Source organism: Paralichthys olivaceus, chromosome 10 (genome assembly GCF_024713975.1).
Source record: "Paralichthys olivaceus isolate ysfri-2021 chromosome 10, ASM2471397v2, whole genome shotgun sequence".
Lineage (NCBI taxonomy): Eukaryota > Metazoa > Chordata > Actinopteri > Pleuronectiformes > Paralichthyidae > Paralichthys > Paralichthys olivaceus.
Window position 1 is genome coordinate 23028114 of NC_091102.1, and position 12617 is coordinate 23040730.

At 42.2% G+C, this 12617-nt stretch overlaps 1 protein-coding gene across 3 annotated transcripts; it reads right to left on the reverse strand.

Moving 5' to 3' along the window:
* Positions 1–2231: 2231 nt before the first annotated feature.
* arglu1a (arginine and glutamate rich 1a) lies at positions 2232–11155 on the reverse strand. 3 transcript variants are annotated; one of them, XM_020099723.2, is made up of 5 exons: positions 10411–11155; positions 6991–7216; positions 6440–6550; positions 4123–4206; positions 2232–3739 (listed from the first exon to the last, which is right to left on the reverse strand). In XM_020099723.2, exons 1-5 carry the CDS (start codon positions 10740–10742, stop codon positions 3575–3577), a joined length of 918 nt encoding a protein of 305 aa, XP_019955282.1. In that variant the 5' UTR covers positions 10743–11155; the 3' UTR covers positions 2232–3574. The 3 variants fall into 3 exon arrangements, with proteins under 3 accessions (XP_019955282.1, XP_019955283.1, XP_019955284.1); XM_020099724.2 differs by lacking the exon at positions 6440–6550; XM_020099725.2 differs by lacking the exons at positions 2232–3739; positions 4123–4206 and adding an exon at positions 5273–6014.
* Between the last annotated feature and the right edge of the window lie 1462 nt (positions 11156–12617).

Genomic DNA, 12617 nt, shown 5'->3' on the forward strand with positions numbered 1-12617 from the left:
CGTTGGGTCCCATAAGGCTCGTTCACATGACTGTACTGAGCCACGATGCCGCGCGTCCCCGGGCACTGCGCTGCGATAAATGCACCTCATGTTCATTCGCGGGGCAAGAGCGCCCACTAGCGGAAAAATCCACACCAGAGACAACAAGAGGAGAAGCCACACACAATGGAATACTTTTTTAAACATCTAAATGGAAGTTACAAGTGTATTCATTTATAACATGTCAGTCAAATAGCATTATAGTGTTTAAAACAGATTGTTTTACATGAGGAGTTTTTAAAGGGAAATTCCTCGTGTTTTTTTTTTTTTACATTTTAGCAGATAATGAAAGGTTGGCATTTTATTTGAACTATGTTTTTTAGTTTTCCCCGATAAAACAACTTTAAATTTCATTATTCAAATTAAGACGCTGTGTTTATTGGATTATATAATTCGATCCGATAAAAGGTCCGTTTTTACCATTTCAATGTGCGTCTCTCAAAGAACAATTCTAATGGCAAACATTCACACGTCCTGCAAACACCGCATTTCTAGTCAATGGTCGCTAATTAGAGCAGCGCGCACACACACACACACACACACACGTGCGCACACGGTGTCACCTCTGCCGTGTGAAACTTTGTCACCTTTTCACGACTTAATTCGATCAGATGGAGCAGGAAGCGGCTGTGTGTTGAGCCGAGGAGCCGGTCGAAGGGACGCGGCTCTGCAGTAAACACACGGAGGGCCTCGGACTCTCGCACCGTGGATGTTGATTAGAGCTGCGTGATGGACACCACGCTGCTGAGACTGCAGGGACACGAGTTTCAGGGACGTCCAGTGGATGGAGGATGGACCATGACAGTGCGTCTACCCGCAAACTTCCACCCGGCGCACATCTTGGTGCTCCTGTTCGTTTTCACATTTTCCTCACTGTCTATGAAGCTTTCAGAAAGATTTGTATTTTATCTCCTGTAGGCTATTATACACCGAAGTTCTTTTTCTGCACAGTCGGCTTCTCTGTAAAAGTAAATATGAATGTATCACAGACACTCAGAGAATAATTATTATATTTATGGAAATACATTTTTTTCATTTTAAATTGTCCCTTCAACACGCGTACAGTCTCATTTACAGCGTGTTTGTGGTGGTGAGTGGAAGTGGCCGCACTATATGAAACCGTGTGAGCCCCGGTTCAGTTCCATGTTGAGTTGCACAGGTTTGCGGTGTGCTGAAATGATGTTGTAGTGAAAAACTGTGGATGACGGAGCAGCTCGAGTTTCTTTATTTTTAAACCTTTTCCTTCCTGCCTCTGACAGGCTGGGACAACTCAGTCAACCCGGCTCGAGATCAGGCCGAAGAAACACACACACACACACACACACTCGCAGTAATGCAGTACTACACCGGGAAGACTTACTGTTGTTTTTACCTTACTAACATAAAGTCGATATTTTCCTTGTTAACACAAAACCTTGATGAATCAACTTCAACTTTTAACCGTTAAAAGTAAATTGCATAAATTTGAACATTTAATCTTAGTTCTTCTACTTTCTAGCAGCTGGTGCATATTTCACTTGAAACTGTTTGGTTTATTGTTTTATTGGAGTCGTTTTACTCAGAGAACTGCTCGTTTATTTGAGGCCAGTTGTTGGAGGACATCGGCGGATCAGTGCAGGCTGCACAGGCCGAGGAGCGGCATGTTTATTCAGCAGCGCTGCGGCAGCACGCACGGATCATCCTGCTCAGCCTCTCTGACGGAGGTCTGTGATGGACTGCGGAGCTGAGCTCTTACTGGCTGCGATTCCACTTCGAAAAATAGTTAGTCTGCTAACTCATCATCACTCGCTGATGTAGGGCCTGTGTGTTGTGGTGTTTGTAATCATTGTTTCCGTGCTGTAAACACATGAACGAGGAGGGTTTCAGATGATCTTTCACGCGAGGCTGGAGCTGCTAACTCACATTGGTCTGGTAATATAGACTTTTTATATTTAACTTGACATTGATGTGCTGGTTCTGCATGAGAAGACATGTATTTGTATTAGAGCACTAACGCACCACTGATACTATTCAAATCTGTCCCTGAACAGCTCACAATGCTGTTTATATTACCTCATACCAAACACTAAGTCAACTCAACTTTAAGTCTAATGTATTTTCAGTTTACTCCCCACTTCTCCTTAACTAGTTGATTGTAGTTAAACCCGTGGTGAAGAATTATCAGTGAATTAAGAACATCACACACAACAGAGTAGGCATTCGATGGGTTTACTCAACTGTTCAGTCCCTTGACAATTGGGGGGAAATTACATGATAAATTCAAAATCCCACATTACATAGTCATATACCCACCTGAGGTCAGCCTCAGTCACAATCACACACACTGTCATTCGCTCACACACTCACACTAACCTCAAACCTCATCTTACCTGAACTTGTCCATCCAGTACGAATCAAGACTTACCACATAAGGCGCATTGCCACGTTCATTTACTACAACAAAGTTCAGGGACAGAACAGCGAGTCTACAGTTGGGAGTTTTCGTGCATTTCACTGTTTTCCCACAGTCTGATAAAACAAAGCTCAAGTATTTACCATTACTGTAACGTTTCCTTTTGTAATTGGGGATCAATTTCTTAACACACTCTTTACTTGGGGTGGGTGGGAGTGAGCACATCACAGCAAGGCTAACAACATTACATCATACAGGAAACATCCCCTCTCCTCCGTTACCCACAGGCCCCCTTATCATAGACGGGACACGTATCCTGCTGAAGGTTTGTGGTTCAGTCATGGGCAGCTTGGTAGTCGAGGCTGAGTTCTCTTGCAATGCAGCAACTTCAAATCAAAGCTTTGCATATCCTCTCTGGACATGCTGCCATGTTTCTGTTTTAGTTACAAATAATACTAGAAGTATTTCAGTAAAAGAAACTGTGGATTTCTATGGTGATCATATCACATTTTCACAGGAAGTAAGGTGGAAGAAACAAACCTGTCAGATGGATGGGAAGTTAACTTTGAAAGGCTGTGCTGTGATTTGTCACCATTGTGTCAACCACTAAAGCTATTTGATTTAAAAAAAAAAAGGATTTAGAGCAGGAAAACCACACGTCCACTCCCAGGCTGCACATGAGCTTTAACAGTTAAGCTGACCTAGACAAACTAGACATCTTCTATATCAGGGACTGGCATTCTATTGTAGTTTGCTGACATGTAAGAAGAGTACAGGTGCAGAGTTGTTCACTGTTACACCAAAATTAAGACTTGCAGGGCAAGGGATGTGTTATAGCATTCTACATCAAAAGTTCAAGTTCCCTAAATATGAAAATAAACTGGGGGAAAAAGCAAACAAGTCATCTGCGCCGTAGGGATGAGAAGGGTGGAGGAAGCACTCCTCTTCAAGGCCAGAGAGGGACAAGGGCCTTCATTGGGACAAGCAATTTAATACAATGGTTTGAACCCCTTTCCTCGGCCTTTCTTCAGCACTTCCAAAACGAAGCGAGCGTTCCACAGAGGAGGAGTGGGGTCAAATGATGAAGGAGAGCTGGATGGGAATGAAGGCAGGGCATGACATGTGGACAGCGGGGGAGCAGTTTCATTCAGTGGCCTTGAGGGAGAAGGAGAGCTTGGGCCTGGACTTGCCCTTGCCCAGGATTATTTTCTGCTCCTCCTTCTGCTGCTTCTGACGGTCCTGCTCCAGCTTCATGCGCTCCTCGTGAATCTTTCTCTGTTCCTCTACAATACGCAACTGCTCCTCAGCCTGTCGAAAACAGCAAACACAGCATAAAAAATAAGGTCAGATAAGGATAGCAAAGAATGACATTCAAACCAAATGTCCACCAACCCCTGGCAGTATTACAGACAGCTTCTACTTTTCTATGTGCAGCTATTGTTTCAGTTTTGTCCAAATCAAACCTGACAAATCATATTAACTAATCATTTAGCATAGATACAAACTTTTTATCTAATCATGGCTCATAACCATCAATTCAATACATTTGCTAAAATCACTGGATGCGATCGGGATAATGCGGTCAGACAGTTAGTGTGTCATTCAGTGTGCAGCGTGCAAAAAGAGAGACATAAAAAAAGGAAAGGAAAAAAACAAAACAGCAGCTTTGCTAGGCATAGAGCAGGGCGTACCAGTTTGGCCTGAGCATCTGCGATCTTGCGGTTATTCTCTTCCAGGATTTTTTCCAGCTCCTCCCGCTTAGATTTTTCTTCCTCCTAGACGGGTGACACGGTGACATGTTAGCGCATGAAAAGATTACAGCCACTTTCTGTACATACATACACACCACTTGCCCTCTAATTGTCTCTCTCTCTCTTTCTCATACACACGCACACCTCTTATTTTTTTTTTTCTCTTTTACACCATAGAGAAGTTTCTTTAGCCTCTCACACATGATGCCTGACTGGTTTTAAAATAAATAGAAGAGGCAAAAACCATGAAAAATGAACCTTCTACCCCTTACCTCTACTGTTAATACCTTCCTAAAAAAATACAGAGCTAAGCCCCACCTAGGGCACTCATTGGATTACTGTGAAAGACATTCAAATTTAAAAACAAGAATTCAAACTGGGGGAAACCCACTCATCACATTCATAAACAGAAAACAGATATCATTGACAGACAATACAATCTAGAGGAAAATACAATTGCTGTTTTTTTAAACATCATTATAAGCAAGAACAAAGGATACAAATAAAGGAGGGAATAGTTTTGGCTCACCAATGCACGTATACCTACGCATTTTCCTTGCCTGTGTACCTACACAACTGGTGAAACCATTCGGCATTAAACGGTTGAATATTTACTGTCGTCCGGACTGTGTGGCCCCTGCAGAGACAGAGAAGCGCTCCTGGGGTGGGAGGGAGGGTAAGTAGGTATGGGGGGGTTCTGCCATACCGCGCCCTCGGCATTCCTCTTTATTACTCTGATCTCTGTACTGCTTAGCCTGTGCCTGCAGCCGCAGCATTCTTTTTCTGATTTTCCTTTTCTTTACAGTGGTTCAGTCCCCAACAAGGCAATAGAAGAGTGAAGGAGAGTAGAGTAAAAAGAGGTGTCTGTGTGTGTTTGAGGAGGACCGGACCACGGTACACTTACAGTACAGGACACAAGTCACAGATGAGCTGAAAGGCTGCAGGCCAGCTCAGGTCAAGTGCTAGTTAGGAAGGTGGTGAGTTGTGTTTCCAAAATAAAAACAACACAAATGTATTTACAAATAACAATAACAAATTTAGCAGCAGCCCTATAGGAGAAGCAAGTCATGAGTGAAAAAAACACAGTACATTTGTTTTTCTTGGGAGAAAAGGCTCTTTATCTGAATAAAATGATGAAAGTTTGTATATTAAGAGATAAAGGTTAGACCAGAGAAAGTTCAAATTCTCAGAGAGGAAACAGGAAAATGTAGTGGTCCATCATTATGTTTTTCAGGGCTGAAGATTCTCAAAATAAGGAGTGGTAAAGAGAAGGTAAGGGAGTGGTAAAAAAAAAAAAAACCTGTAAAATTGTCTGTGATATAAACAAACATTTCTACACAACAAAGTTAACTTCAAGGGGAGAGTTACAGAGATGGAAATGTTCTAATCAAAATTCAAAATCCCTCATTAGAGCAAAGACAAAACGGATGCCTATTTAATTTCAATCTTGGAATCTAATTAAAGGTTGATCAATTACAGCTTTAAGACTGACTTTGACCTTTTAGTTATAGCTTTGCTTAAGGTACCGATCACGTCCATAACTGTATCCAGGATTGAAGGCGGGAGATTTGTGGAGAAGAGTGAGTAGTGGCAATGCAAAAGGTGGGATAGGGGTGAATTAGTCCAAGTAGGTAAAGATGGCAGACTCAGACTACATTTTCACCCTAATAGTCCCAAGCCACTGGCTGCTCCCTATGAAAGTCAGGGTCACTAGGCTTTAGCTGTCACTCCTATTTATAATACATTATTACTGTTGTATAAACAAACCCCCTTTTCTTAATGGCGCCTGGTGAGGAGGGGCACAGGGTTTGTCAGACAGATGTCTTCATTTACTGTTCAAAAAGGGGAAAAAAGAAGCAAAAGAGCTCATATTAATGTTAAAAAAGCCTAGGAGGGTTCTTTCAACTACTGTATTATGAAGACCAATAAAGGATTGGCCTTGTTTCTGCTACCTGAACTGAGAGCTAGCTAACACGCTACATGAAAAGTATGACTGTTACATTCATTTAAAAAACTTGATCTATGCTGGTTGTGGCTTTTTAGGCAATCAATGTATTCTATTAATATATAAAAATGGCCAGTGACGGTAAAATTCAAGTCTCTACAAAAGAGAGCAGAGATACTTAAAGGTATGAAAGCAAAAGATCAAATCAAATTAGAGAAGGAAGTCGATTTTGTAACCCAGCCATGGCAAACTCTCACAGGCACACAAGGAAATCTTGAGTCGTCACATTTAACAGCGACAATACTTGCATACCTTCTTTAAGTATGAAGCATGACCCCCGCTCTTTGAAACCAAAAATCCAGTACTTCTAGCTTCCCCATGCAAAAGCTTGAGGGCCTGTTCCCCAGTGAGTAACAGATGTTCCTGCAAGAAGTTTTCGATTTCACATATTAGACATTTTATGAAATGACCATGTTAACAGTTACACTGGCACCTGATATTAAGAAGGGCTGATGCAAAGATCAGCTTGTGCATCCAAAACCCAAAGATCAACACAACTACCAAAAGAACTTGATTTTCAAACTTACATGGTTCCACCTACTGAATGTATTATATTTGGTATATTGTGTCGAAATTTATTTGAACCAATTCAGGCTTTCAGGCTCTGCAAGTACCCTCCATGCAGTGAAAATTTTTACCATGGCTGGACTACATTTAGAAAAGGGTAGTGGGGGTTTCCCACCATCCCTGCATGTCCCTTAGAAAGTCAGAGCAAGTAACTGGGGAGATGGGGACAGGGAGGTAAGGGGTTGCAGAGGTATGGAAGGAAGGGAGGGGCTGCATTCCAAACGACCGAGCGTTACCTCTCTGGCCTTCTGCGCTGACAACTCGGCCTGCCGCTGCCTTTCTAGCTCCTCTAGTAGCTGCCGCTCCATGATGCGCTTTGCTTCCTCAACGCGTCGAAGAACCTCCCTTTCGATCTCGTCCTTCCTCTTCTCCAGCTCCTCCTCAACCCGCTTGGCCACCAGCTCCTCCACTCGCCGTGCCGTTTCCTCTTCAATCAGCTTCTCCTCTATCTCCTGCTGCCGACTGGAATACAGAGCAAGAGAAAGAAAATGAGACGGACAGCAGAAATACAGTGGGATTGTTTACAGGAAATTTGGGGATGAAACCTATCAGCTTGATCTGGTCTCACACTAAAGACAAATTTAACAACTTTGTCACAGCAAGGGTGACCACAGGGCCATAATGTTGCTGGTTATTGTAGTCACTGCCTATTGATTGCAACTCCTCACCATTATCCCCTGCATACAAGGGTCCATGTCAGATTTGTTGCCAAGATAGACTGCTTGATTTAATATGTATGATCATACAGACAACTGAACAGTTATTAAACTTCCCCAATTGTAAATCTAAAAAGTGAGATAAAAAATTATGCATCAAACTTAATTTAATTCAACCACTTCTGGCCAACAACCATAATGTTGATGCATTTGCAAAGGCAATATGATGCAACTGTTGATCAAATTACACTGATCTTACCTTGACTAACATTACAGATTTCTCTAGGTTTCAAAATTGCTGTAAAAACTAGGTGTATGTCAGCCGCTCAGTCAGGGCTGGTCAGAAAGGAAAGTAAACAAGGATTTCTCTTCTCGCTGTGAACTCCTCCAATGGAGTTTTTTGGCCAGCGTTGGTGAAAATAAGGCTGTTACGTAGGTTACGTCTTCTCAGAAGTGTCTCACGAGATGCAGGACACCATAGTTGAATATCGTTGTTTTTACAGTTCTTGCGGTTATGAAACTGTGATTATGGAACAACCGGTTAATCCTGGCATCCTTAGTTACAACAAGGTCTTTTTAACTGGTTATAAAATGGTCTCATTTTGATATTGCGGCCTCTTAATGACCTAAAACAGCAAATGAGACAATCAGGGAGAAAATGGAAATAAAAAATCGTATCAATGTCTGTGATTTAGCTGGATTACTTGACCACTTGGGTGTAAATGAAAAATGAACATAAAAATATACTCTACAGTGGTATGTAGGCTGATTTTCATGTCTTTCAAATACAACTGGTGCACACACAAGAGGATTTTGCCAGGCTCTGAAGACCCTTGCCCTCCTCAGAGACTCTCTACCCGACCGCCACAGGATCCTCTAAGAAGGCGAATGTCAGGAATCAAGTAATTGATTGGTCAGTGGGTGGTGCTTCTATACACATGGATTTCTTATCTCCAACTTAATCAGGTTTCGCAAGTTTAGTTCAGGGTTTCCAGTCCTATGAAGCTCATTTATTTTGTATCGGGGTAAATCACCATGGTAACTTATGCTGAAGAGCTAACCTGCTCCAGAGTTGGAGATAGGAGATCAACCTGTATAAAATCTCCGCCCACTGATCAATCGATTCCTTTGAAACATTGTTAATGTTCTTATAGGATCCTGTGGGAGCAAAAAAAAAGAGGATTCAATGGAGTTCGATGTGCAGATTGCTAGAGGCTCTCTGAGGAGGACAAGGGTCTTCAGAGATGGACAAAATCTTTTTACCTGCTCTGATGAGTTTCTTTATGAAAGACATAGATTCTCATCGGAGGGAATAATAAACCTTTTTCAGCTGCCGGAGCCGTACATAACAGCCAGACAGCATGATCATTATAGCAGATTAAACTCTACCCAGTGCTGCCAGGATTTACTACCGTAAAGACAGAAAAAGCTGCACAGGTTAAAATAAGATTACCGTAACAGCATGAAAAATGGCATAGGTTAAAATAGAAACGCTCCGTCAAAATTCAATGTGTCTGGTACCAAATCCGGACCATGGTCATTGGTGACCTATGCTTTAGATGATCGTGGGCGATTTTTTACGCTTCAGCTTGCACTTCAGGTGAATCCATGCTCTGATTGGATTCTCCCTTAAGATGGGTCGATGCATGTTACACAAATCAACCTATTTACTTGAACAATGGAGTCGGTTATGTTGACTTGTGTCGCCCCAGTCCCATGTCCACTAAAATGTTACTGTGCAATATTCACTTCAGGTTACAGGTGGTATAGTGAAATGAATGAAAAGTTATGCTTCGAACCTGTCGTAGTCACCATTAACATGTCATTCATGACTGACACATGTAAAACCACATTGAAGGTTGACTCAATTACAGCAGAGTGCAGTCCAAGTATTCCAAAAAGCCAGCCCTTTCTCAATGAACCTACCTAAAAGTCAGGTGTTGAAGCAGAAACTGCACTATGAACAGGAAACACAGATTTGGGTGGTGTGTTTTCTAACTGCTACTCACAACTGTAAACACACAACCTACGTCCCCTGGTTTAACTTTCATCCAGTCAGGCAATGGGAAACCAGAGACCTTACACAACCCAGGACCAAGTCCTTCCTTCTCGGCCTGGTTAAGTGGCCCTGTGGCTAATACACAGTGATGAATAAAAAGAGTCACGCAGGAGGCCAGGTGTGGGGACAGGGGCTCAACTCTCAGGTGTCTTTGTGCCCCTGGCTACCACACACACCTCCACAATAGCAACTTCCCTGACCAACAATAACCAGACAGTGATTGTTGCGTGTGGCAAACACTGAAGGGTTTTACAATGCACAATACAATTTTACAATTTTATCAGTGAATTCTGAAGCAGCTAATCCACTCTGGAATGCACATTCAGACAATTGGTATATACAAACACTGCTTCAAGGCGATATCACCAACTTACATACTAAAAGCATCCTTTACTGCATGCCTACAGCATGTAAACCTTTTCAGTTTGTCTTTTAATATTTGTTCTCAATACCTCATAGTATCTAAACTTGGTGCGAGAACACCATAAAACCTCAATCTATAAAAGTGAATGATTTCTAGGGCTATAACTGATTACATTATTGGAACATAACAAGGTTATTATAATTGAATACTGATTATTGGTGTTAAAGAAAATGACTACGATATGAAAGTCCAACAAGATAAAAAAATTATTAATTTCAAAGAATTGAAGCAGTGCTTTTTGTTGAGTTTGTATTTGTCAATAGCAGAAATGAACGTGGGGGCTAGGATCTGAGTTAAGAGGGCTGGGGCTGCCTGACGAGCGAAGGACATTCTCCCTTGTAGCCATGGCCCCGTGGAGGCGAGCTGATGTTAGCATGCTCTGGAGGCTAGCTGGTTAGCATTGCCTTAGCTAAGAGCTAACGTTGTCTGTACAACTGAACGCAGCCGAGCTAGCATTTAGCTTAGCACATATTGCAGTTCACTGCGGGGTACGGTTCTACATCGTTAAAAGGCTTACATCTTCCTTTGTCTTTCCATTTCTGCCTTTCGTTCTTCCTCTTCCTTCCTCTGCTTCTCGTCTAGGGCATTTCTCTTGCTCAGTGTCCGGCCGAAGATGTCGATGCGCTCCGGCGGCGAGGCTACTCTTTCTCTGCGGGACGAAGTTGTGGTGGATCGAGACCGTGAACGAGACTCTCTGCGCCGGTTCCGTTTAGATTCCCGGGACTTGGAGCGTTTCTTTGACCTCTCCTTGTCTCTGGACCGCGACCGAGACCGGCTCCGTTTCTTGCTGTGCTTGCTGCTTTTGGAGTGTTTGGACCGGGACGAGCTGCGGCTCCGGGAGCGGCCCATGTTGTCCTCCTCCACAAGTCGAGCGCTTTTAAACTGCTGGGTCTTAGCGGCTGTGCACAATATATAGAAGTCCGTCAAACCTGCTCCTTCACGAAGGCGTTATCTATAACATCTGACCAAATGAAAGTGTTTAAGCAGGTCTATTTATGCTTAAATGATCATTTGGAAATGGTTATTGTTTTGTCCTGATAACTTGCTATGTAAAGAAAGATGGCGGAAAGTCGACTTCGAATTTTCCCAACAGGCACCGCGGCGGTCGGTATTTTCCGGAGGTCTTCGGCTACAGTCGTTCTCGTCCCGAGGCTGGGTGGGCATCGCTGGGGGACGATCGATAATCACCGTATCCTCAACTATACTCTATGATTGGTCAGACTACTTCCCTCTGTACCACCAACGATGACATACGCCCCATGATTTATGATGGTTTCATTATTCTGTGACAAATATCACTAAAATTCATCTCAGCATCCCTGAAAAGTCATTGTATGCACTCCCCTGCAGTAGGTGGCAGTGAATCCATTACACTAGTACAGTAACAGAAGAAGAAGCTTCGTATCTCTGCGTGACTTCACCATGGACAGTGGAGTGTAAAAAAAAGGTATGTTGGAAAATAAAAATGGTGAATGTTCCACGTTTTCCAGTGCTGCACAAGGCCACCATGTCACATGACATTAATGCATTACTGGAGCAAGACCTATGTTTGTTCTGAGACCTATGTTTGTTCTAATGTTTCAATAAAAAGTTTGAAAAATTAAAGTAAAGGATAACAATACAACCTGAAAGAGCATTACTGTTCTTCCACCAACAAACCCCTGAACTGAAGTGTTTTTTCAGCTGGAAATTAAAAGTATAGTTTGTGTGTGTAATAAGTAAATGCCGGAAGGAGATCAAAGACATCACATTCTCTTTGGAGAGAAATAAACAGTGTAAAATGGATCTGAACTTCATAGAATAAAAATGTAAGACATGTCAGTGTCTGTGAAGTCTTCAGTCAATTCACTGTTGTGACATGAGTTGCTGCAGCTGAGAGAACTCTAGCTGTCTTGCTGTGTCAAGTCCAGCACACATTGCATTACGTCAGCACGGCACAGAGCCACATGGAGTCAATTGCACCTCGTATCAGGTATAGATAGAAGCAACCCACATTGATGATGATGACAAGACGTGCATATGTCGAGTCTTTAGTAAGATTAACACATTCACACACTCAGACAGTTTTTTTTCTATGAGGGGTTCAGTATCTTGCCCAATGACACTTCAGAATGCAGATAACCACTCTACCCCTCAGCCACAGCTGCCTCAGAGAAACCGGTAAGAAACCAAAACTGACCAGATTAAATATAAACAATGTAACAAGGACTTGAAGTTTGTCTCAGATTCTCAGGGGTGAAAACACCCTTACCTTCTCAAGATGAAAAGTTGGAAAGTAGTGAATGTACAGAGTATTAGACAGTGTGAGTCTGTGCAGTCAAGGTTTGGAGCACACCACGATAACATTTTTGCATTTTGCATCGAAAAAACCTGTGTTTATGTTTATTTTATGTTATGCTAGAATATTGCTGCAATTTGACCAACTGTCATGTCAGAGGATTTTCAATTCTATTCCACACAGTTTGTGCACCTTTGTGCACTTTTTTACATACAGCATTGCTAAGTTTACACTTAATTTTAGCTACACAAATTAATAAATTGTACATACAGATGGCAGATTTGTGGTTTTCAGGTATATATTTTGTGCTCTAAAAATAAACACGGTCTGTACACCAATTAATAGGACTGCATCTGACAAAAAATATATTTAATCAGATTTTAAAGTAATGTCAAAGATAGCATTACATTACAGGTAAGCAGTTGCGGTGAGAAGGGAAGTTACAC

What these genes read in the sequence shown, in the direction of transcription:
- arglu1a (XM_020099723.2), bottom strand. Translation starts at nt 10,742, where the DNA reads ATGGGCCGCTCCCGGAGCCGCAGCTCGTCCCGGTCCAAACACTCCAAA. An exon ending in ATGGAAAGACAAAGGAAGAT is followed by an intron (nt 7,217 to 10,410) that starts GTAAGCCTTTTA and finishes TCTGTATTCCAG; the next exon opens with TCGGCAGCAGGAGATAGAGG. An exon ending in CAGCGCAGAAGGCCAGAGAG is followed by an intron (nt 6,551 to 6,990) that starts GTAACGCTCGGT and finishes AACTTCTTGCAG; the next exon opens with GAACATCTGTTACTCACTGG.